Source organism: Neocloeon triangulifer, unplaced genomic scaffold, assembly GCF_031216515.1.
Source record: "Neocloeon triangulifer isolate White Clay Creek 2 clone unplaced genomic scaffold, ASM3121651v1 ptg000012l, whole genome shotgun sequence".
Lineage (NCBI taxonomy): Eukaryota > Metazoa > Arthropoda > Insecta > Ephemeroptera > Baetidae > Neocloeon > Neocloeon triangulifer.
This window is the reverse complement of record NW_026775554.1, coordinates 11,571,663-11,596,225: the sequence shown is the minus strand read 5'-3', so window position 1 is coordinate 11,596,225 and position 24,563 is coordinate 11,571,663. Positions and strand designations below refer to the sequence as shown.

The following is a 24,563-nucleotide window of genomic DNA, read 5'->3' as shown; positions in this document are numbered from 1 at the left end:
ATTATTAAATCCGTGAAAGAAAGCCGGGAAGGATTCCGACGGAGACCCTATTATTATTCAATAAAGTGACGCATTCGCAAAGCATGCGTGCGGATGCTGTACTGTACTTTAATCGCGGATTTATCATCTTTCTTTTCTCAAGCCCAAAGGCGTTCCATAAATATCATTTGCCGTCGCTCAGGTGAGGTTGGAAAGTACCCCACCTATGCCATTTGGAGGGACTTGCTTTTCAGAAATTCCCCGACAACTTCTTGGTCACTGACTGGATTGAACTCCTTCACGCAACATCTCTCCTCGCGACGAGAGAGAATACGGCGATTTTTTACGGAGCGATTCGCAACACCTGCTTCCGACAGTGCGCCGCCGCTTTTGTTGAATCTGCAGAGGATCATAAATGTAATAGGCTTCGTTCGAGATGGAGGTCTCCGTGGATTTAAAATTTGTGCTCATCATTATCGCGCTTCTTGCCTGCATTCAAGGTAAGAGAAAATCATCAAAACAGTAATTTGGTAATATCAATCGAATTTTTAAGTAAAAATTACAAGGAAAAAGTTGAAGTCAAACAATTATCAACTCCTTAATACTGGATTTACTGGAATCAACCGCTTGAAAGCAGATGTTCTATATAACGCGTCTTCAGCCCATTATCCATTTATATATCCCACAGACCCACACAAATGTTTTCTCTTAACTTGCTTGTTGCTGGGCGCAATATGGCTATAATATCATAAAATAATTATTTCGCGCTTTGTTATTTTACATTTTATTTTTTTAGTAACCGAATCCGTTTTTGGCGATTACGGATATAACCACTTCCAAATGCGGCCTCCGTCGCTCCCTTTCAACCCCGCAGCTCAGCCGACGAGGGGCGGCTGGAGCAGCGGTCACGACGCAGAGTGGTTGCCACCGCACAACCCTCATTTTCACCACCATCACCATCATCACGGAGGGGATTCCAGTGAGGAGGTCGGAGATGAAGACTTTGACGACTCGTCCTGTCCAGGCGGTTGGAGTGGTGGGGTTAGATGGCCTTGCGTCCCGGTCAAGGGATGCACCACCCTGAGGCCCCGAGGCTTCCGAGCCTACTGCGGATGGAATGCGGGCGAACCACTGGTTTGCTGCCCGCCAAAGGACAAAGAGGCCATCCATGCGGACACGCGTCCCAACACTCCGAATCGACCCATTCCTAACCGTCCATATATAACTCCTAATCGTCCCGTTGCTCCAAACCGTCCCAATACCCCTAGTTGCACACGTCCAAGCGTCCCCAAGCCGAACAAGGACAAACCAAATAATGCTGTTGCAACCAACCCAAGCAATCAAAGTAAGCCGTAAGCCTAAAATAATAATAATAATATAACAAAACCAGTTTTATATTAAAAAGTTTTATAAACGTAAAATAATTTTTTAATAACATTTAATTAATCAAACTTAATACTTAATTGGTTTAATCGTATTCATTTGTAATGTCTGATAATCTGAATTTATTTTATAGTTGAAGCAATAAAATTTAACAATGTACATTTCCTCTTAATAAAAACAGCTTATTTATACATACAAATAGTTTCACAACAAATATGTATATTAGCGTCTTGAAATCTTTTTATTTGAGATGAACGAGTTATTAATTAATTTTTATTTAATTTAATTTAATTGCATATTTTTTTATTCAAAATAACAGAATGTGGCCAGTTATTTGCGGACTCGGAAGGTGCCATTGTTTTCCGCGACAATTTTGCCCCCGCTCCAGAATCCATCATTGGCGGAGTTCCGCTCAGAACAGCCCAGAGCTCACCCTGGATGGTAACGCAATTTGAAAATTTTTTAAAAGTCACTGTTCCCTAAAAAAACTTGCACAGGCTGCAATCGGTGAGCGCACAAAAAGCGGGATCGTCTGGTTTTGCGGCGGCTCTTTGATCGCGGCCCAATGGGTGATTACAGCGGCGCACTGCATCAGTTCCACCAACAGGCATGATTTTGCTTTTTTGCCAGAACAAGCCATTTTTACCGAATTTTTTGCGTTTGCAGAAAACCTGAGCTGGTCAGATTGGGCGAGCTCGACTTTTCGCGCAGTGACGATGCCGCGTCTCCCAAAGACTTCATGGTTGCTAATGTGGTACGGCACCCTGAATTCGATGCGCCAGTTTATTACCACGACGTCGCCCTTCTCAAATTGAGGGAACCGGTCTCTTTCAATAAGTTCATTCAACCTGTTTGCCTGCCACCGTCGGGACTGAGGATATTGGACGGTGCTATTGCTACTATTGCAGGTACAATATATAGCAAAATAATAATATTGTTCGAATTAAAATTTTGAATTATTTACTTGTATTTATTTTTTATTTAGAGTTTTCTTTATTTAATTTTGTTTTTCATTTAAGGTTAAAATTTATAATAAATTTAAATATTATTATGTTACTCACAAATTGTTGAAAGAAATTTTTTATTTTGTATTTGTCTATTTATTTATATACTCATTAAACCTTCAATTTTTTTATGGAAGCATAAATGGTGCCTCTATAATTTAGTACTAAACCTGCGACTGATGACTATTATATAAATATTATGCATTGAATATTTAAAGGCTGGGGAGATACAGCGTTTGGCGGCGAGAAGAGCGACGTTCTCCTTGAGGTCGGCGTACAAATCATTCCTAATGAGAGGTGCACAAAAGCCTATTCGTCATCGCGCCTCATGTTCAATTACCCTCAGGGCATCACCAGCAACTTGTTGTGCGCCGGTGACACTGAAAAGGGCGGCAAAGACGCATGCAAGGTATTTGAAAACAGCCTTGTTATTCAATTCTAAAGCAAAATAAATATAATCATTTTTTCATAGGGCGACTCAGGTGGGCCGCTTGTGATGCGAGAGGGAAACGTTCACACTTTGATTGGAGTTGTCTCAACTGGAGTTGGTTGCGGCTCCAGGACGTACCCTGGGTTGTACGTCAGGGTTTCCAATTATACAGAATGGATTCTTAATGTGATTAGATGAGACCTGAGGAAAATGTACAATATCTGACTAATAGTAATAAATTATTATTTCAAAAGCATGAATGTTATTCGTGTTTTTATGCAACGCTTCATTCAAATAATTTTTGTTTGATAAGTGAAAAAGGTCATTCAATTTTACATCATATATATTTTGATATATATGCCGAGTTTATACATATAAAAAATATTAATGAATTAAAAAAAAATAATATTATAAAATACTATGATTTCAAAATTTTACAGTACTATATTTTGATATGTTTTGTATTTTATTTTCTTTTTATTTCACTCTTTAAATCAAATCGTCGCTATTAATACAGTAGAGACTTCTGCCTTTTTACCAATTTAAATATTTGTTGGTCGAGATAAAATAACCAATGCGGTCAAAATTTAATTTACATCGACTTCATTTCGTATGCTTTGCATTATGAAAACTTAAACGATTTATACCAAAAAGTTCTTCTTCACTTATACAGTGACCAAAGAGAAACTCGCCATCTGCCTGCAGTTTCTTGATCTACCAAACTAAAACAACAAAATCGCAGATGAAAATGCAAGCTTATGGATTTTAATAATATTTAAGTGAAAAGCACGAGTGTGGCAGGTCAGCGACAATGCAACTGTGAGTAGATTATTTTCACTTTCTAATGAACAATCAATTATCGTTGCGGTCAAAGTGGTATTTCAAGTTTCACAAGCTAATAAAGTCGCTCATAAATAATGTTTATGCGTCAGGAATCTGAAGGTCCAAGGCGCCACGCATTGCCGCTTTCTACGATCAATCGTACGGCAACTGTGTGATGGCGACACCTCGAGGCCCTTCCAAGAGATGCCTGGCCCGCGCTCACTACCGGTCGTAGGCACTTTGTACAAATACCTTCCAGTCTTTGGTAAAAAAAAAATTTACTTAAAAAATAAAAACAAGAAAACTTTTTCAGAAAATAAATTTAAAAGCAAAAATGTGTAGAGTTGAATTTATTTTATTTTTGAGAAATAATTTTTTTACACAAATTTAAGGCGAGTATCAGTTTGATCGGCTGCATTGGAATGGGGCAAAGAAACTCGCGAAATATGGTGCAGCGGTGCGGGAAGAAATCGTCAAAGGCACGTCGATCGTTTGGCTCTTTGACCCGAACGACATCGAGACCCTGTTCAGACACGGAGAAGGAAAACACCCTCAAAGGCTGAGTCACCTCGCCTTGCAGCACTTTAGACTCACCAGACCGGCAATTTATAACACAGGCGGACTTCTTCCAACGTGCATATAATTATTAATCCTTTTCTGAATATCGCTATTAAAAAAAAAAATGTTATTTTAGAAACGGTCCTGATTGGGCGCGTCTGCGGACCACATTTCAGCGGGCGTTGAGCAAGCCGCAGAGTGTGCAAAATTACGTCCCCAAATCTGATGAGGTCGCTAATGATTTTTTGCGACTTATTGAAAAAAGGGCGACCGCAGCTCCAGCAGAGAATTTTTTAAATGAGCTCTCGCGCGTCACTTTGGAATGTAATAAATCATTGAAATATTAAAAATATAAAATAAATTTTATCTTCTCATTAAGTAATTGGATTGGTCACTTTTGATGAAAGAATGGGTGGTCTGAGTGAAAGGTCCAGCCCGATGTGCGACAAAATACTGGAGGCTGCGTTCACCGCCAACAGTTGCATCTTGGGTACGGACAATGGTCTGCGCCTGTGGCAAAAATTCAAGACGCCGCTGTACAAAAAACTGGAACAAGCACTGCTGCAGCTGGAAAAGTGATCGAGATCTTTTAGATGGAATTTTAAATTTAAAAACAAATAAATCAATGGTGAATTGCAGAGTCGCGATTGAATTTGTCGAGAAGAAAGCGGCCGGGGCGCGAGATAAGGCGGACGGTCAGCCTTTGTCTCTGCTGGAACAATACCTCGCCAGTCCTGATCTCGATCGAAAGGATGTGATTGGAATGATGGTCGACATGCTGCTTGGCGGCGCTGATACGGTATCTCAACATTATAACGAACACAAAAATAAAAGAGAGGAAAAAAAATAATTGTTCTTACTTTTTTCTCCGACAGACGACCTACAGCTCGAGCTTTGCCCTGTATCATTTGGCGGTGAACCCTGATAAGCAGCTCCGTCTGCAGGAGGAAGCGAGATCGCTGCTGCCGACCCCTGAGGTGGGGGTCACGACGCAGATCTTATCAGGCGCCGCGTACACCAAAGCCGTTCTTAAAGAATCGCTTCGCCTTAATCCCGTGTCGGTTGGCGTAGGACGCATTCTGCAACACGACGCCGTTTTCTCGGGATTCAAAGTGCCCAAAGGGGTAGTAGCATTATTATGTAAATCAGGCGCTCACTTTGACTCGCGCTTCTTTTAATTTCAGACGGTGATCGTGACTCAGAACCAAGTCACCTGTCGCCAGTCGCGGTACTTTGAAAACCCCAACGAGTTTTTGCCCGAAAGGTGGATAAGGGGCCATGCTTTGATGCAAAACGTCCACCCTTATCTCTCGCTTCCCTTTGGTCACGGACCCCGAGCGTGTATTGCAAAGCGTCTAGCTGAGCAGAACATTCAGATTTTGCTCTTGAAGGTAACACCTCCGGTGTTAAAAATATATTATATCTACTTTCAAGGAACGTTTTTTTTTACAGATTGCAAGGGAATTTCATATTACGTGGCACGGTGATGGAGCCCTTGATTGCAAATCATTGCTGATTAATAAGCCTGACAAACCGTTGCGGCTGCAGTTCCACAAACTAAAAGATTAAATTTTAATTTCTAATTTTTTAATCCTAAAAATATTTTTCCTAAAGTACTATATATTATTTACAATTCTATGTTTAGAAAAATAAAACACATTTTGTAATTGATTCAAGTAGAAAGAAAGTTGATTTTGTCTTATATTATATTTATTGTAAATTATAAACAAGTTTAGAAATGAGGTGGAGCAAGTTCATGTTCAATAATATGGAAATCGACAGTTTTTGTTACTTCAATGTCAGGGACAACGATGGGCTTCAGGAAAAATGTGCTGGTGCCAGGCACCACGGCCCTAACTACTGGTGCTGGTTCAGGGATGTGGACAACAGGTGACACAATTTTCACCACTTCAGGCGCTCCGTACTCTGGCGTGGGGAGTGAGTAGACAGGTTTCGGGGTGGTTGTTCTTGCAGGGGCGTAAGTGGGAACCGGAGGAGGGTAGGTTGGTGCTGGAGGCGCGTAGGCAGGTGCGTAGATCGGTGCAGGAGGTGCGTAGGTGTGCTCTGGTTTGAAGATCGCAACCGTCTGAGTATGCAGCGGGGGTGCATATTCTGGTTTTACTATTTTGGCAGGCGCGTAAGTGGGCGAAGGAGGAGCATAGGTGTGAATAACAGGGGGAGCGTATTCTACCCTAGGAGGGGGTTGAGTGGTTCTGGCAGGGGCGTAGGTAGGCACAGGAGGAGGGTAGGTGTTTTCAACAGGGGGTGCGTACTCGACTCTGGGAGCAGGGGTCGTTGTTATGGCAGGAGCATACGTTGGAGCGGGTGGCGCGTATATGGGTGGAGGAGGAGGTGCGTAAACATGCACTATCTTTGGCGCCGGAGTTGTCCTGGCTGGGGCATATGTCACTTCTGCAGGAGGGTAAGTTACAACTGGAGGTGCGTAAATTTCACCCGCAATCGCACTTACAAGGGCAAAAATGACCAAAAACTGTAAAGAAAATTAAAAAAAAAAATTAAATTCAATTTTTTCACATATATTTCGATTATTGCTCTTACCTCTCTCATGACGTTGACTGATTTGATACCTACGCAGTAATAAGCACTTGATTTATTTCTGAGGTACTTTTATAGGCGCTCGTTTAATTGTTACTTTTCCTTGTTATCCCAAGGCGAGGTTCACACTTGAAACATGACAACAAAATTCTAAATAACGCAATATTCTGAAAAACAAAATTTCCAAGTGCTGGAACTACTAATAGGTGTATTCAATATACGATTGATTCATCTGCACAAACTTAACTTTCGAAAAATATCCTGGTGCACAAAACAAACGCCCCACGTGCTCTGCTCCATTACCCAATCATATTATTATTTATTATTTTATTTTGGTTGCGATACATTATAATGCTATTTTTTCCACCCATATTTCTAAATCACGCAATTTAGCGATTCGCATCAAATGCATTTGAGGAGGTAGAGGCAGACGTTAGAAAAAAAACCTCATCACTCGCCCACATTTGCCCCTGGCTGTCATTATATCAAATGCTAATTATCAAGTGGGTGGCGCACACATGTTATGATTCTGTCAAGGTTGGATCGCTCTTCGCAGCTTCTTATGAATACTTTTGTAGGCAACTTCCGATTTTTTATAAGATTTCACAACCGTAATTGAATTATTTATTGATGACATTTCAACCAATTTCAACTAACATTTTATTGTTTCTTTTTAACTAATTATCTTAAATACAGCAAGGCAACGAAATCAACCTTGATTTAAAACTAAGCGAAAAAAGAACACAATGTACAGTTATAAAATATATTTTATTTTATTCACAGCATAATAAATTACAGCACACCTCTGGTGGGTGGCACGAAACAATAATGAGTAAAACTAAGTTATAGAGGCCGGCGTGACGCAAACCGCGCCGCGCGGTGCATTTTCTGATTAGCATAACAAGACGCCTGATGTAAGTGCAGGCCTCACACAATGAGCCTTAATGTGAGCACGGCAAAGTGCAGCAAAATAAAGCACGGAATCCAAGCAGTAGCCGCATTATTGCCGCCGACGACGACGTGGAAGTCGTGGGAATACAGGGCAAATGTGCGCACCTTCACCGGCTCGTTTATTTCTATCGCAACCTGCCAGCCTTTGGTCAGCTGCTGCTTTGCCAGCGTGCTTTTGAACGAAAAGGGCAGTGCGCTCTCTGACTTCAGGGTACTCGGAATCACTTCCGAAGAGCTGGATTAAGAAATAAATAGAACATATTAATTTAAATTATTTATATTATATTTATAATTAAATTCAAAATTTTGTTTATGAGAAAATAAATAATTCTCATTAAATTTAGAAGAAAAAAAACTACCTAAAAGTGCCTCGGAGTTTAAGAGCGTTGAAAGAAATTCGCGTGGCATAACTGGCAGAACTGATTCCATCCCCGCAAGTTAAAACTTCTGGGCCTCCGCACGCCACCAGTCCACACGCCTGCACGACCACACCATCCTCGTCTGTTCCATTGAAGGCGATCAGTTGGAAAAAAATTTCTTCATTACCAAAATCGGCCTCGAAATTAAGATAACAGCAGAAATCTTCAAAACACGTCTCGGCAAGGGTGGTTTCATTGTTAATAAGGGTAGTGCTGTAATTCGCGAGCAGGGAGTCGCTGTCGGTGAAAAAGTTGCTCAGGTCTTGAGGTTCTTGATCGTGAAAGTCTATAATAGGGTCGCCGCCGGTCTCCAGACCGATAGCAGTTCGATAAGTGCCGTCTTTGCGATATATACCAGCGCCACTATAACCCTTTTCCACGTGCAAATAACTGCTGCTCACCAAATTGACTCCCATGGTGTGTGACCAGCCCATCTGGATTTGAGTACCTTAAAATCAATTATAAAAATGTAAATAATAAAAAAAATTAACATAATATAGGTGCACGTAATATCATATTAAAAATTAATTACACAATAATAAATTTTGTGTATATTATAAGACAACTTTTTTAGAGAAAGATATAAATTAATAGAGAACCTGTTTTGAATGGCAAATTATTGACCCAGGCGGTAGGGTGAGCAAAATTAGTGACTTGGTGTTTGTTAATTAGTTCAGACGCGGGGCTATGGAAGAGCAGGTCGTGGCCTGTGACAAGACCGAAAGTCACTCCGAACTTTGTATTGAACTTGACAGCCTCCGCAGCATCTGTTTTGTTGAAAGCAGACTCTTCCACGAGATTGAACTTGCGATACCTGACGAGCAAGGAAAGTGCATTTTATTTTACATGTCACAATTTATCTCTCCGATCATATATACTTAGCGAGCAGTTTGCCGTCCTGATCGAATGCAACGTTCGTGTTATACAGAAGAACACCGTCGGCGCCGCATGGTTGATTTACTTCTGTCGCTTTGCAAATCACTTTTTCAACCAGGTTTGCCACAAGAGTAATTTGCAGTCGCTTGGCAAGACAAGAAAGCCGAGACACAGCCTAATTAAAATTTTTAATAAGGCAAAAAAAGAATGATTGCTTGTATGAATGAATAATTCTGTTGGAAAACAACACAAACCAAATAATCATTCCCCAAAGTTGAATTTGCCTCGCACATAATATTTCCAACATGTGGAACGATCTGCGATACATTGTAGGCGGCTTCTCTGTTTTCTTTTACTAGTAGTGATGTTAAAGCATACTCTGGAAAAACTAGCAAATCTCTTCCCTAATCAAAGAAATTTAATGTAAAAGCATTTAATTATAAAATAATGCACCTTTGCGTTGACAAACGCAGCATCCAAGTAATCCAAATTTTGCTCAAGAATGTTTAAATTCAACTCTTCCTTATCCCATCCTACAGGTGTGTATTGCAGAGTTATAGCGCCGTATTGCTCTTGATCAACCTTCTCGCGGCGCCCACAAGAAAATTATACGCAATATGAAATAGGAACCAACAATACAAAATTACCAATTCAGAGCCTCCCACAATTGTCTCATCTGCCACCAGATTTCTGCACAAAACTTGCGATGTTGTGAGCAGAGCGACCAGGAAATAGTAATTTCTGAAGTTTTCCATTTTTAAATAAAATAATACAAGAAAATATATGGCCGATGTTCAGCGTTTTAAGATCAAAAGCTGAATCGTTTTTCAATTGCTTTTTAAAAACGGCCGCTATCGAAATCAAAAGTAGCAAATTATCTCAAGAGGCAATCTGTCGCCTTCAATCAAAGCGTCAAGTTGAACTGGCCTCATGATTTTGATAAGATGTGTCAATTCTGGTTAACACATTTTTGCTAACGACTTAACAACTGATAAAAGATTTTCGTAGTTCAAACGTGTGAACACACTTTAAGTAAGTAGTTTCCATTCAAAACACTCGAAAATTTGTGAGTTGTGTTATAATTTCTTTATTTTTGTTTAGAGCGGTGTAGTGAATAAGATAATACGCTTGCGTCAGGTTGTGAAAGATTTAATTTAATTTTTGTAATTTAAGAAATAATATAGTCATGATTTTCGTTTTTTATTCATTTTTCTCGTTTTTATTATTAATCTTACTTGACAGTCAAACATGCTGGACCCTTCAACTAGAGCCCATTATTTCGCAGGCACATTTTTCTAAAACATTTTCAAAAAATGAGCAGTGATTGCAAAAGGTCCTTTTCACTCAACTGCTACATGCGATTGTGGGTAGTAATTATAAACAAAAATTGAAAAATTAAAATTACTGCTAAATTTCTATTTAAAATCAAAGTAGTGCTCCCATTAGGCTTTAATTAAGTTTGTTACTATGGCATCGCAACATGGGAGTTTTCATTCGTCATTATTCCTAATAATGCATTTTATTTGGACAAAAGGTGTGAATAAAGCGCAAATTGTAAAGGAAAGCTCTCGGCACTCGACGGTAGTTGAAAATTGCATTAGCATAACGTCTTCGTTTTTGTAGATGCGTGGTAATTACAGAGTGAGTGCTTCCCACGAGTGATGTAACACAATATCTCATCGCGCGCGGCTTACAAACAGCACACGGATTGAATATTTTAGCAAAAGAAAGAATGAAAGAATTAACATTCTTCTCATTTAATGCGTAATTTGCTTACGTTTCCCAGGCGTGGGAATATTTGGCACGTGCTTTTAAATCAGAGGCGATGTTTTGCACATTTATTTTTTGCTTTCGAAACACTGCATATGAAAAAATATACCATCCGTCCGGCTTTTCTCTTATTTGCGATTTAAACACGTACATAAAATTACCCCTAATTTATCACATGTGTATGAAAAATTCCTTCTTTTGTGTTCCGATGTCTCTCTCACAATTAGTTTCCTGGATTAATCAAAACCCTACTTGAATTAGTCCACTGCTTTTGAAATTAGTCTTGGGACGGACTTTTCTTTCTTAATAAGTTAATCACTCGCACTTTCTCTGACCGTAAAAAAAAAATAATAATAATAATCGCACTCACACTACTACACTAAACTTTTTAAGGTCGGGGGTCGTACGGGGTCGAGTCGAAGCCGACGTACCGGTTGTTCTTCTTGACCTGGAAGCCGCTGCCTGGCGACGAGTTGTAGTAGACGACGCGCCTAATGCCGAAAGGGTCGATATAGCCGTAGCTGCCGGTGCGGTCGTTGGTGGCGGTGCCCTCCTCCTCGTGGTAGTTCTTGGGCAAGAAGTACTTGAAGCCGTTCTGGGTGGTCGAAATTCCGTCGTACGAAGAATCGGCCGCTTGCTGACGGTACTTGTACTCGGAGGAGGCCTGGGAAGCCTGGTTACGGAGGACGAAGTCCTGTTGCTCTGGGGTGTACACCCTGATGGGGGCGTAAGTAGGCTGCTTCCTGACGCCGTACTCGAGGGAGTTGGACGCCGGCTGGCTATAAGTGGGGTTCGGTTGAACGAAGACAGTGCTAGGGGTTGGTTGGGCGTAGACGTTGCTGGGGGTTGGTTGTTTATAAACGGACGGTTTGACGAAGTAGCCTGTCTTCTTCCTCTGATATCCAACCACCGGTTCGTACTCGCCAAAGTCCCTGGTGTAATAGGGGTGGGAGCCGAAATTGGCGGCCTGAGGTTTGCTGGCGCTCTCGGGGTGGTCGTAGAGGTAGTTGGTTTGGATGGGCTGTTTGGGGGCGATCACTACCACGGGATTGGGGGTGGGGGTTGGAGTGGGCACGACCTGCACCACCGGAAGTTTGGGTTGCGAAACGACCGGGGTGGAGGTTTTGGCGTCACCCTCCAGACCGACGAAGACCTTCTTGGTGCGGACGATGCGGTAGCCGGCGTTGTCGGCGACGTAGTCCCGGAGCAACAACATTCCGGTCGGGTCGACCCAGCCGTAGGTGCCGATCACGGTGCCGTCCTCAAGGCGCTTTTCCTTGCGGTACTGACCGGACTGCGTCTGGTAGCGGAAATAGCGCTCGGGACCCTCATCGGTCTGGATATGGTATTGCGTGGTTGGATCATCGTTCCAGCCAGCGTACCCGGACTGGATCACCGCTTCACTGGCGGCCAGGGTTAGTATAACCACCTGAAAAACGAGATCATTGATTAAAATTCATTGAATGAAAATAAAATAAAATTTCTTTCCTATCTTTGTAATGATTTATAATTTTATTAAATACTGCAAAATTTCTAGTATCTAATATTAATTTTAGATAATATATATTTAGCCAGCTTTTAATTAGCTCAAAAAATACAAAACATCCTTTTTGCATCATCATTTTTATTACATATTAACTTCAATTGATCAAATTTTTCTCTCAATAAAAAATATTTTTTACCAGCTGTGAATATCCTAATATTTTTGCACTTCAATTGTCATTCTTTTCAATGTATAAGAAAATATTTGCTTTTAATTTATTTTATAATTGCACTAAAAGTGGAAATTTAAACAAATTAAAAATTTCCTTTTCTTTTACTTTTTGTCATTACATGTGATGCTGTCATCTGTGTGTCATTTAAAATATTATAAATAGCCCCCTCTCCACTTATAATATTTTAACTCTTTCACGGAAAAGATTTGCTAATGAATCATCAATCCGCCTTGGGGAGGCTAAGTGTCGTCACAACTGTAAAGAGTCACCTCACTCTCCACTGAAGAAAAAAAATGAATAATAGGATTCGTTCCGAATCTCCGAGCTTTCTAACATCAAGAATGTCCGAAAAAGCACGACCACTGTGGGAGTTGCGGCCTTTATTGTTATTTATCGTTTTGCAATAAAATTTTATGTCCCGCCAATCTTGACATACGAACGCTTCTCCTGAAGGAGAGAGAAAGAGGCCATTAGAGCTAAAAGGATTTCCACTATCGCGTCCGAATGCAATATTTCGTTTCGTGTTCATTTGCATACTCACTGCTTCTGCATTCCTTTGGCCAATTTCACGAGCTACTCTTATCTTCCAGATTCAAATCGCGCACGTTGAAAGGCTATAAACGTTATATTAAAAATAATGCGGCCCAAAATAAATTAGTTTAAACAGGCATTACTTTCTCTCAAATACAGGTTGTAGTTTTTATCTGGTACGGTGGAAGAGCAAAAGTTTCCGATTTTATGAGTCATTTAATTTGGCAAAACCACAGAAACGATCTTTTGAGGATGACGTGTTGTGTCTGGAAGGGCCGTTGTATGAGATAATCGCTAATTGTATAATACCCCAGCTAAGTTGTTATAACGTAATTTTTCCAGGTAGTGGTTACGGTGGGCGGGAGAAAGTGGGAACTGACCAAACATGGGATGTTGCTCTAAAAGTGGCTAATAAAGTCGGTGCAGTGCACACGCGTGCCGGCGAACGCGGTTACGTGATTCGCGAGGCGCCGCCAGTAATGGGCAAAAGAAAGAAAGAATCATTTCCTTGTATAACAAAAGTCAAAGGAATAAATCACCTTCTGCGTCCCGAAAGCTCGTTCAAATAACACGACCAAGAAAAGGAAAGAAACAGATGGTCTGAACTTTCCCTGCTCTCGGACGAGAGCACGTGAAGTACTAATTGCGATGTCAGAGGTCAAGCAAGCTTCATTTTCAGCTTGATCTGCTTAAATTTATTCAAGCGGAAGAGTTTATAACATTTGCATAAAAATGCTTTTGTTCTGCTCAATTTGCGCTGTTGACATTGGCAATGAAATCCTCTGCAAAATAAAGTCGACTGCGAGGCGAAAGCGGTTTAATTGGAGCTGCGTTTGATATGTGTTGGCGGAACCAGCGCCAGACAGAATGAGATAATACCCGTCTAGAGGTGATTAATTCCCATCATGCATGCTGTGCAAATATTTCGAAATTTATTGTTATGAGACCTTTTTCTATTCATCATCCAAATCGAATTATTAAATTACTTTATTCCTGAAGATTTGTATCACGAGTTTTGTAAATGTACGTGCTAAAGATTATATGAGATTGTGTTTTGCGATAAAAAATTTCACAGCTCGTAGATTTGTCTGTTTTGCAATTCCATTAAGAGAGTCTATTCATCGATTCGCAGTAACTTGACCTAGAAACCGCAAACCTGCTTGCTTTTTAAATCTGATCTATTTCTTACCAACTTCTGTGTTAGATGGTTAATTATAATTAATCCGAAAACGATCAATGTTTTTTTTACAATTTCTATGAAGGTAAAAACTCTTGGCCTACTTAAATTTGTGTTATTTTTAATTTTTATACGTTGATTTTTTTACGCGTTGATTAAAAAAAATCGTTGTAAGTAATTTCATCTAATTTAAATTTTATTTTGTTTTGCTGGATTTTTTATGGTTGTTTTTTTAAGCAAGTTATGTTGATATAAACATAATAAAGAATCAATTAAAGAATGATCGGAATTCAGGTAGCTCAAATCGAAAAAGGAGAAATTCAATTTGCGTCATTTACTACTTCAATGCACTTTCAACTGCACGCTATAGTCCTGCAACAATTTACGGCAAGGGAATATAAATCTTAGCGAGCGAATAGAGAAATCAGAGATGAAGTGTATTAATGCCTATACTGAGAAAGTCTTATTCAAAGTTAAAGAAGTGCGCTCGCCCTTTCTTCAGGTCACTGGTCGGCGCAACTCTGTTAATTTTCGCAGCACGAATAGTTGCATCAACTGTAAGATTTTGCAGTACCGCATTCCCCTGATTAATAATCCTTTGTATTATTTAAAAATGAACTCTGCACTATATCCTTGGGATAGGCTACAGATGATTAATCAAAATTCAAGAACGTAATTTTATCTTAAAAGTGAAAAGTGAAAACTGATCAAGTGCAATAAAAAATTGCGCAACACAAAAATTATTTATCCTTCTCTTGGTCGATTTTTCAATTTTTTTTTTTTTGTTATATAGAATTAGAAGTCTTTAAAGGGAATTTTTTTTATTCCTTTTCCGTGCGTTACGAAGAGTGCCTCTGTTTTTACTTTTCTAGCTGCTCACGTTCTTTTTAAGGTCGATTATTCAACGTCCAAAAACGGCGCCCACCCACAAAAACACTTTCTGACACTAATGCGTGTGTAAACTCGAGCGAACCCACAACAACCGCAAAGGCCAAGTAACATAATTATAACATTTTATGTCCGCTATATAAAGTTTTCTTTGTTTTAAGGCATGAAAGAGAAATTTCTTCCAAGTCGCGCTGCGTTTATATGAATAATACATTATGCACATTTTCGACGCTCATTTAACCTTGACTTATTCACAAGTCTGGAGATAAAAACAAAAGCAAATACCTTTTAAAGCTTATTGGCAAACTATCAACGATTGATCACACGATAAATTTGGCATCTCATTAGCATTAAATTAGGTTGGCTCTCTATCTAAAATTAATCACAAAGCTTAAAAAAGGTAAATCTAGGCATTCTTATTTTACACAAAGCAAAATGCACTTTTGAAGGTGGTGGTTTTTCGCAATTAAAATTGACCAGTTTTCATTCACAAGAGTCTTATCTCATCTGTATCAAAGGCGTAACAATCGAATCTTAATTGCACTACTTTCATAACACGCTCTCGCTCTTGCTTTTACAAGACCCTCTCCTCCCTGGCATCAGTTTGGCGCACGAACTCGTGACAAAAAGAATCCTGCACTGACTGGAGTTCAATTTGAGGTACATCAATTTATCGGATTCAAGAACAAGAGCTCTCTGTGTGCTTTGAGCTAGATGCAAAAATTGAGGGTGCGGTTCAGTAGTTTTATTTGGGACCGGTTTACATACATTATTTTTTATCACATGAAAGTGCAATAAAAATTCTTAGTTAATTTTTATTTCAGCATCTATTTGCAGCGGAGGTGAATATAAAAATAATATCTAACACCGATTCAATAATATTTATTGTCCTGACAGCAGTTCTTATTTTATTAATCTTCCGCACGATTCCCGCTAAATGTGCGTGGTCGTCTCATTGAATGCAAGCGGCACAAGCCGAGCGTGGCAATAAAAATAAATCTTTGTCAGTGCAAACTGCTCTCGATACTTTATCCACATTATTAATCTTACACTTCATACAACCTTTCCAATGGAGGACTGGCATTGGCATCAAGGGACTTGGTCGCCAACATTTGTATAAAAAAAGTGGCGACGTGAGAGCAACGAGTGTGTCACCCGCACAAGAGACAATGTGCGAAAGATAAGCGGAGAAAGAGCATAGCGGCATTCTCCGTCAGTCTAGACTTTGCAATTCAATCAGCTTGCGAGAAAGGTAAAACGGTAAAAAATAGTGAGACACTGAGAAAGCTGAAATAAATTTTAACGTAAAAAAGGTATACCTTTCAAGAAGTAAATTTTCTTCTACATAAATCATCATTTTGATAAGGTATTGATTTTTGTTCTAATAATTTTAACCATCGATAATTAATTAAAAAAATATATATTTTTAAAGAAAAATATATTTAAAGTGGCAACAAAAAAATGGGCAACTTTCTTAATTTATGTAGTACCAAGAAAAACTTACCTAATTTGCTTCTGAGCAATAATTAGACCATTTTTACAGAGATATAATTAAATAAATTTTACAACTGAAATGATGTAGAAAGTTGACCCTTCTGCCACACCAAATTGATTAATTATTATAATATTATTGCTCTAAGTCCTACCTCATCTCCCTAATGAGCCAATAAATAAATTGCCTCGACTGGAGCAATAATCGTAAATACGCACACGCATTGTGAGGATTAGTTGGACGGAAAGAGATCTCACGGCGAGACGCTCGCCTTGATTAAAATGAATCGCGTCCACGCACAAGGTGTACACGACACGACGGATGGTTATTTGTTAATTGCACCGCCCTTCGTATTTCCCTTCTTGGACGACTTGGTGTTTGTTTATAACTGCATTTATTGCCTCAGAATCATTGTTTCGCAACCAGCTCTTATTTTCCCATAGCATAAGTTTTTTTTAATTCAACTCATCTGAATTGTATGCTATCTCTCTGCAAAGGTGATTACTCTCTCGTTACGCTATAGGTGCTCTTGAATGTGAAATTTGCATTAAAAAGCAGCTCGCGGGTTTATCGGCCGAGGGAAATCTCTCTGCTTTGCGTAATTTTTACGTCAGCCCGTGGCAGTTCTTCATTCTTTGGCTGTCGCGTAGTGTAACACATAATTTCTGCCTTAATCCCACGATTAGGCGCGGCTCGCGTCTCGAAACAAACAATAAAGCAAAGAGACACATTATTTGTGTTTGTCATTCGAACGCGTATTTTATTGTTTTCTGGAGTGCAGATTGCGTCTCTTTTCGATTTGAACAAACACCCACGCGGACTCGCTCGCCTTGCCAAAGAAAATAAGGTATATATACACTCAATCTCAATAAAAATAACGAGGCTGTGATTTACTTGAACAATGGTGACATTGGTTAGTGAATTCGTATCTCCTTTTAAAGCAAGTTCAACCAACTCTGATAAATAGATATAGTTTATTTACCTCCAAATTTTTTTGTGAGCTATACAATTTGAAGCAAGAAAGCATTATTTTTACAAAATCAAGCTTGAGTTTTGCAGCAGGAAAAGCTCCATTCAACAGCCTTATGCAAGAGAAAGAGAGTTTTTATTTCCTTAATGGTAAAGTTGTCTCCGTTCGCACTTTGTGCTACAAGACGTGGTGAGTCATCCCTATGCTTAGCATTTACATTTCAATCTTTGACTTTATGTCACGACAAAAGTAATTCACAAGGTGGTGCTTATTGCACACAGGCTTCCCTGTTTTTTGCGTCTTAGAAAATGCCAGTACACGCATTGAATTATAAATTTAGAAAAAAAATTATTTCAGGTAAAAGTTTTTAACTTTTTTTCAACAATTCTGCTCAGTTAATTTCATTTCAATAAATAAAATCTTTTTTCTTTTAATTAAAAGGTTCACATAATTTAATTTGTCTGTATTTATATTTATTCTTATACCCCATTCAAGATATAATAATCATATAATTCAATTCTATAAGAAAAAACCCTACATGATATCTGCGCCGTTGTGTGTGTTCGTGTAATTACATTTCTACACATTTTTTGTTGCATCCACATGATTAGTGTATAATTTCTCGCGTGGGTGCATTTTCCTCGCCGGCCGGCGCGTATCCAACGTTAATATTTACAAATCCAAGCGTGCCCTGGCCGTAATTATTCACCGTCAGCGAGGGACTCAGGTAATTTGTAATCCCAGCAAAAAGCAATAGTCTCAACAAAAAGGTTCGGGATCATTATGATGTAATGCTCAAAGAGAAAACACAAGACATCAACTCGATCGGCCTCTCAGCAGTTTCGCTTTATTTCATTCCCGTTTCTTCAGCAGCCTTAAAAGGCGGTGCACGCAAAATAAATGTGAATCTGCTCTCTCGCGAGTGAGTTGCTAAAGAAGCAGCGATGTTACGCCGTTTATATCATATTAAATAATGCGTATGGGATTTCATGTGGGACGACGAGCGGCGTCTGCCGCTGGAATTTTCCTTGTTTTGCGTTCATCAGTAATTGCACGCTCGCCAGACTAGACGCTTGTCAATCTCATTCTTGAAAGTGATTTATTATGCAGATCATCAGAGAGAGAAAGAGGATTATTTTTCTCAATCAATAGATGGAAGAAATTGCAAAATATTTAATTCATATTTTGTAATTCCCCAGGTTGTATGAAATTTTGAGATCTCTTTAAATTTCACTGTAATACAGTTTGTAAAAAAATAAATAAGATTTCTTACCACTTAATTATTTTTTCCATTGCTCATAAAAACGAATTTTTAATTGGGACCCTTATAAATATGTTTAAATATTAAGTTTTTATTTTAATAAATCGGTTCCTAAACCCAATTTAAATTAATATTTTTTCACTCTTCTTTTCACTCCTAATTTGAAAAATTCATAAAAAAAAACTTTCCTCCTCGTTCAATTTTAAAGTTAGACGTCAAACAATGTTATAGACTCTAAAACTGTCAAAAGTCAAAACGGATTCTATGAACACAATTGGATGAGAAATTTTATTATGTTATTAAACTTTTTTCAACGCAGGCGTGCATAATTTTTTGACATGGACTTGAGCAAGAAGCGCTGTGATGCGCCTCCGACGGACGTCTCAAACCGAAAAAGACATCAACGCCCGACACTTCCACCTTTCATTTGCAATAAAACTGGAATTATCTCTTGGCGTTGTGTCACAATAGGGCCGATTATTAGCCTTTTATGACGAGAACAAAACTCGCGTCCCAGGCGGTAGCCGAAAATTATATTGCTGCCCAAGGCGTAGCTGTTTTTCGTTTTTTAAGCGATCAAGGAGCACCATGTGTGTGCTGAGCCTGTGATTGGATTGCGCTCAATCATAATGGAGAAATTATTATAAGCTGTTGTCACGACTTAGAGATTTATAAACGAATAAAAAACGTTAGAGAAGAGAGAGAGGAAGTTCGGTCTGCAGCGAAGAGAATTTACGATATTCAATCAATTTGAGCGCGCAATTTCATCCTAAACTTTCTTTCCTGTCACCAAATTATTTTTTTCCAAGGAGTTCCCTTAACGCCCCTAACATTTTGTCATAATTTTATTAATTTTAACATAAAAATAATTCATATAATAAAAAAGTTTAGATAACAATTTGCTTAAGGTACCGGAAATATTTAGTTAATTTGTATTTTTAATTTGTTTGAAAATTTATTAAGAAATTTATGTACTTATCTCCTCTTTATTTTTTCTTATGACTCCAAAAACTAAGAACTTAATTGTTCCCGAGTGCCAAAACAACGAATTAAAAAATTCTTTTGTCCTTTAAGGGCTGTAATATTATTGTCTACCGCATTTTGCTGTGCGACGCTCATAGCTCATCCGCGCACTTCCATTTTCAGCGTCTGAAATTGCTGCAGGTTTCTCAACGCGTAAATCTTTTCATATGTGTACGTTTTTAAAATTCCGATCACAGAGCTGCCCTTGAATTTTTTTGCAACGCTCAAATTCACGTGCTTTACAAGATGCTGAGTGAGTTTTAAACTGTTTGCTTAGTCTGCACGCACCGCAACTTGGAAATAATAAAAATACAAAGTCGACGTGCTACTGACAGAGTGAACGACTTCTTTTCGCTCTTTTTGTGAGCGGCAAACACAATGGATTTGTTTTCCTTTGCCGCTAGCGGTGAGATGTAAAGGGTTCGCCAAATTTTCTACGCATTTTATAAAATGCTCTAGATGAATTTACTTTTTGTTGACAGCTTTAATTATACAATTTGTAGCCAAACTGACATTTCCTGAATTTGATTTTTTTTACAACTAATTCAAACGGAAGAAAATAGAAAATTTTCAAACATTCAAGTATGCGGTTAAATGCTCCTCAAACTTTTGTAAAGTTAATTAGTCAAATTTCATTAAGATTTTAAACAATTTATCTTTCAGGCAGCTTTCAGCAAATTAGCTAAACTTCTCAAATGCTTAATATAGACGATTGCTACAAAACCAGTCTGCTCGTTTTCTGGTTAATTTTTTTTCATAGAGCAAAAGAAATATGATCGTACTGTGATATAATTGAAATTCAATCCCACTACTTTCTTTTTGACCTATTTTGTACAGTGTGCCAATTTTCTGCTCAACTAAGCAGATTATTAACGAAAGAGTGTAATTCCTTGCAGAGTGATAATTATTTGCCACCCTTCTGATGACCAATCACAAAATCAATTTAACAAAATAAAATTGAACATTTTTGAAAGGATAATTTAAGTTGGAATTTATATCTGTTTTAACCTTCAATAAATAATCTCAAGAAAGGTTACTAAAAAATATCAGTCAGGAATAATAGTTTTTATATTGTTAGCTGGTCAAAGTCTCCGATTTCAGATGCTTAAACAATTTCTCATGATGGAAATTTCGCACTAGTTTCTAGTTTCCTGCTGGGAGAGGTCAAAGCCACGTTCATGAACAGGTATGGAAAACAAGGTAGTTTTGGCAAACATACCAGTACGGCCGCACCAGAAGCTGTAATCCTGCGCATATTGGGTGTCGGGGTGCAGAACTTGCGGTCGCCGGCTCATATGTCTCTCGATCGCAAAAGCCGTAAGTGCACGCCGGCCTGCCGAGCCACTTTATGACACAACAAGCATGAAAACGAGCTCGGATTCAGATGAATGGAGAAAGTCCTTTCTATAAGGGAGAGAGGGACCCGATCAGGAGCGCACCTTCGGGTCAGCAAGCGCGCGCAATCGCAAGTGGAATTCCAGCGCCGGTCGACTTCCTTCCGCAAAAAAAGCTCTGCTTTTCTCAATATGAAAATTCAACGCCTCTTTGTTCACTTCCTACTGCTTTGTGTTGACGAATTATTTAACGTCCACTCAGAGGCAAGTGGAAGAAGATTTTTTAAGCCGGTTCCCAGTCGTAAAAAGTAATGGAGTTCATTTATTAAAAATTGAGTTCATAATTCACTTCAGTTTTGGCACCTTCATTAGCATATTATGTAATTTAATTCTTTTTTCGCAAAATTATTTTATACTGATTTTGCTTAAAACTGTGTAACAGAACTTATGTATTTTCTGCAAAAATTTTCCTGAAAGTTCACGGACGCTCTGAAGTTTTTTTTATATTTGAACAAGACTCGATCTTTTAATGAGCTTCTCGCTCCAATTAAGCCTTTGACATTTTGATGCATGACAGTGGTCGGTTCAGCGTCACATTAGCATGCAAATCGAGCAGAAAACAAGTTACATCATTTCGTCTGCGAGTAAATTAGCCACTGTGCAAGAATTTCCCTTTTTTCAACAACAAACTATTAAAACACAGTGCCTTTTTTGGCGAGATATTCCCGCTGGCAGTTTATCATTTAATTCAAATGTGAATTTTATGCCGATTCCATCGTCAGTGTATGAATTATTCGCCGAGTCTCCTGACGCGATTTAACATTTTGGTCTCAGACCGCACCTCCCGTTAATAATTAATAATTTTCTGTATCAGAGCAAAAGATCGTAGACTGAAGTGATGCGGCTTTGTTTGTGAGAAAGTGAATGCGGCCGCGTGCAACACCGATCATCTCTCGCACCATGATGATTAATTATCGTCTACACCGATATTCTAATCGAGCCGGTTAAATTTAAAATTAATATTCCGAGTCATGCTTTTTGATTTGTGCGATCGGCAGGTTAACAATTAGGTCTGCGTGACGTGCCTTTTCGTTCGGAATGTGCGGTGATCTTATTTCTTATACATTTTAGCACTCTGTGACTAATGTTGCATTCAAATGAGTGGGTGTGCGTGAAATAAACTGTTTTTATTGATACCATGACCTCGGATTTCATTGAAAGGTGTTTAACTTTTATATTTATATTGAAAAATTTTTAAGCTCGATTTACTATTGCCCTTATTGATAGTGAAGTTAAAAAAAATTATCAAACATATAATTTTGACAAACAATATTAAATGTACGTTTAAAATCTCGTTTCAGGATAAATTAAAATAATGCATGCTAAGTTTTTCACATATTTACAAATAAAAATTAATTAACGTTAAATGATTTTAAATCAGCTTTGCTTTTATTTTTTATTTGATTTTGGAGCACAAAAAACACATGTTTTGTTCAGCAAAATCGATTTTTTTTTTAATAATTCATCAGCTGGAAAATGCTCAATGATACATGGCAACTAGGATATAGTAATATTGTGCAAATATAATCAATTCCATGGTCAAACAACATAAGTGATAAAATTGCAAAGTGTAATAATGTGTAAACTGACCGTAAGTGTGTGGCGGAGCAGCATGTTGGTAGGTAAGCAGAGGTCCCTTTGCGAGGTAAAGGTACGACTGACTTGGATGCAGCAATCCTGTCCTTGCTCTGCTCGGCTGCGCTCCCACGCCCGCCAGCAGCACTCACTCCCCAGTGCTGTCCACGCGGCCCACGCGGCCACCAGCCTTAGCCAATCTCAGTCCATATCAGGCCACCCTCCCGTGGGTTTCAGACCTGCGGTTGACGAATTAATACAAATCTGCGCGCGTACGGCGGCGGCCAAAATGATTCGTGGGCAAAAAAAGGATGAGCAGCGAGACCTTCGACTTTTTGGCAGCCGCTTGATTGACGGTCTGCAGGTTTCCTTATTGTACGCATGAACATACTAGGTAGTTGCTCCAAGTCAATGCTCAGGCCGAAAAAGTTTATTACGTGTGGAATCGGTTGCCTCACATTAACTGTCGGTTTATTACATCAGGGATCTTCTTTTTAAAAAGGGCAACAGAAAATTAAAAACGGTTTTATAAGACAAAAAATATTCATGAAGTTTTTTAAAATTAAGAAAAGTTTCCGTAAAATTTTTAAATGTAAACATAAATAGAAAGATGAAAAATTAATTAAGTTTATTATTAAACTTCTTTTTTTCCATTTAATTTTGAAGCTTTAAATTTTGATCAAATTTAACAAAACTTAAAATAAAGTTAAGTAAGCAAAAACTTTTACAGCGATCACATCCAATCTCATCACCATTTAAAGCAAAATGAAGTAACTTCATTGAAGTTTTAATTAAAGTTATTAATATTAGCCCTTTTTATAATTCATAAAGAAACTAACTTGCAATGGGAATGAAGTCTTTTAAGATAAATTTAAAAGAACACTTCTAATTAATTGGCGCACTGTCTGCGCATCATTTCAAGATTTGCAAGCGTATAGTGCACGTACAAAACTAGCTTCAGTGCAGAGACACTTTATAATAATCGAAAAACTCGACTTTCCAGATTCGCCGACTTTTATTGTTGGCTGGCTGACTGAATTAATGAGCTCATTGTGTTCGCCGCTTGGAGTGCCGCTTGCTTACGAATATGGGAATCCGCTCTCGTAAAAAAGCACGCAGCCCAAACAATGCTCGGCCCAAAATATGTAACGTGCGCGTGACGCGTCGCGGCCTCTAAACGATATTTTTACGATTTTGATCACAGACGCGCATACTTGCTCGGTATTGACACTTGCAGGCCTCGTGACGCACCTTACGTGATCGATCGTACATATCACTTTGTTTTACTTCAATGATTTTTTAAAGTATGACGTCACGGATGACTCGGTGCATCAAGGAAAGTTAAGGAGACGGTCAATTAGAAAAAATTCCCAGTTGATTTTTTGCAGCGTAAAGTTAATTTGACATTTTTCCCGGAGGTAAATTGCAGATTTTTGTTTACACAAGAAAGCAAAGGAAATGATTCAGAATATTTTTTCCTGACCAACAATCTAGCTGAAACGTAATACTGTGTAAATATTTGAAAGCATCAATATTTACTCAGAGCTTTTTCTTGAGAACCTTTTTGTATTTAAAATTGCAAGGCACGGACATACATGATGCGAGTGCGCGAGAGCTAAATGAATTCCAAATGAAATTATTGCACATCTTGTCATATTTAATTAAAATTTATACAAACAAACACGTGAATCAATCAAGCCGCAATCTTAGTCGTCAACAACAATTAAATGTTTTGTAATAAAACAATTTGCAATAATTCAATCAATGATATAATTTCAAAATACAACTG

At 38.6% G+C, this 24,563-nt stretch overlaps 5 protein-coding genes across 5 annotated transcripts; 2 read left to right on the top strand and 3 right to left on the bottom strand.

Moving 5' to 3' along the window:
• The first annotated feature begins 242 nt into the window (after window positions 1-242).
• On the top strand, window positions 243-3,056 carry LOC132196957 (clotting factor B-like). Its single transcript, XM_059619932.1, has 7 exons — window positions 243-479; window positions 776-1,324; window positions 1,682-1,803; window positions 1,860-1,969; window positions 2,029-2,270; window positions 2,585-2,775; window positions 2,839-3,056. The coding sequence occupies exons 1-7, from the start codon at window positions 416-418 to the stop codon at window positions 2,992-2,994; spliced, it is 1,434 nt and encodes a 477-aa protein (XP_059475915.1). The 5' UTR covers window positions 243-415; the 3' UTR covers window positions 2,995-3,056.
• Window positions 3,057-3,478: 422 nt separating this feature from the next.
• On the top strand, window positions 3,479-5,857 carry LOC132196762 (cytochrome P450 302a1, mitochondrial). The gene is made up of 9 exons (XM_059619622.1): window positions 3,479-3,615; window positions 3,729-3,883; window positions 4,011-4,251; window positions 4,313-4,500; window positions 4,556-4,751; window positions 4,816-4,975; window positions 5,052-5,300; window positions 5,361-5,567; window positions 5,629-5,857. The coding sequence occupies exons 1-9, from the start codon at window positions 3,608-3,610 to the stop codon at window positions 5,743-5,745; spliced, it is 1,521 nt and encodes a 506-aa protein (XP_059475605.1). The 5' UTR covers window positions 3,479-3,607; the 3' UTR covers window positions 5,746-5,857.
• Window positions 5,858-5,908: 51 nt separating this feature from the next.
• Window positions 5,909-6,744, bottom strand: LOC132196288 (uncharacterized). Its single transcript, XM_059618831.1, has 2 exons — window positions 6,736-6,744; window positions 5,909-6,667 (listed from the first exon to the last, which is right to left on the bottom strand). The coding sequence occupies exons 1-2, from the start codon at window positions 6,742-6,744 to the stop codon at window positions 5,909-5,911; spliced, it is 768 nt and encodes a 255-aa protein (XP_059474814.1).
• Window positions 6,745-7,481: 737 nt separating this feature from the next.
• LOC132198454 (pantetheinase-like) lies at window positions 7,482-9,886 on the bottom strand. Its single transcript, XM_059622522.1, has 7 exons — window positions 9,626-9,886; window positions 9,432-9,560; window positions 9,233-9,382; window positions 8,981-9,153; window positions 8,702-8,916; window positions 8,043-8,550; window positions 7,482-7,918 (listed from the first exon to the last, which is right to left on the bottom strand). The coding sequence occupies exons 1-7, from the start codon at window positions 9,731-9,733 to the stop codon at window positions 7,660-7,662; spliced, it is 1,542 nt and encodes a 513-aa protein (XP_059478505.1). The 5' UTR covers window positions 9,734-9,886; the 3' UTR covers window positions 7,482-7,659.
• A 232-nt stretch (window positions 9,887-10,118) lies between these two features.
• LOC132198455 (uncharacterized) lies at window positions 10,119-21,158 on the bottom strand. Its single transcript, XM_059622523.1, has 2 exons — window positions 21,025-21,158; window positions 10,119-12,177 (listed from the first exon to the last, which is right to left on the bottom strand). Exons 1-2 carry the CDS (start codon window positions 21,058-21,060, stop codon window positions 11,137-11,139), a joined length of 1,077 nt encoding a protein of 358 aa, XP_059478506.1. The 5' UTR covers window positions 21,061-21,158; the 3' UTR covers window positions 10,119-11,136.
• Between the last annotated feature and the right edge of the window lie 3,405 nt (window positions 21,159-24,563).

What these genes read in the sequence shown, in the direction of transcription:
- LOC132196762 (XM_059619622.1), top strand. An exon ending in CAAATACCTTCCAGTCTTTG is followed by an intron (nt 3,884 to 4,010) that starts GTAAAAAAAAAA and finishes CACAAATTTAAG; the next exon opens with GCGAGTATCAGTTTGATCGG. An exon ending in TTCAGATTTTGCTCTTGAAG is followed by an intron (nt 5,568 to 5,628) that starts GTAACACCTCCG and finishes TTTTTTTTACAG; the next exon opens with ATTGCAAGGGAATTTCATAT.
- LOC132198455 (XM_059622523.1), bottom strand. Translation starts at nt 21,060, where the DNA reads ATGCGCAGGATTACAGCTTCTGGTGCGGCCGTACTG. An exon ending in CTTCTGGTGCGGCCGTACTG is followed by an intron (nt 12,178 to 21,024) that starts GTATGTTTGCCA and finishes CTCGTTTTTCAG; the next exon opens with GTGGTTATACTAACCCTGGC.
- LOC132198454 (XM_059622522.1), bottom strand. Translation starts at nt 9,733, where the DNA reads ATGGAAAACTTCAGAAATTACTATTTCCTGGTCGCTCTGCTCACAACA. An exon ending in TTGTGGGAGGCTCTGAATTG is followed by an intron (nt 9,561 to 9,625) that starts GTAATTTTGTAT and finishes CGCCGCGAGAAG; the next exon opens with GTTGATCAAGAGCAATACGG. An exon ending in AAACTCCGAGGCACTTTTAG is followed by an intron (nt 7,919 to 8,042) that starts GTAGTTTTTTTT and finishes TTCTTAATCCAG; the next exon opens with CTCTTCGGAAGTGATTCCGA.
- LOC132196957 (XM_059619932.1), top strand. Translation starts at nt 416, where the DNA reads ATGGAGGTCTCCGTGGATTTAAAATTTGTGCTCATCATTATCGCGCTT. An exon ending in TGCTATTGCTACTATTGCAG is followed by an intron (nt 2,271 to 2,584) that starts GTACAATATATA and finishes GAATATTTAAAG; the next exon opens with GCTGGGGAGATACAGCGTTT. An exon ending in GCGGCAAAGACGCATGCAAG is followed by an intron (nt 2,776 to 2,838) that starts GTATTTGAAAAC and finishes ATTTTTTCATAG; the next exon opens with GGCGACTCAGGTGGGCCGCT.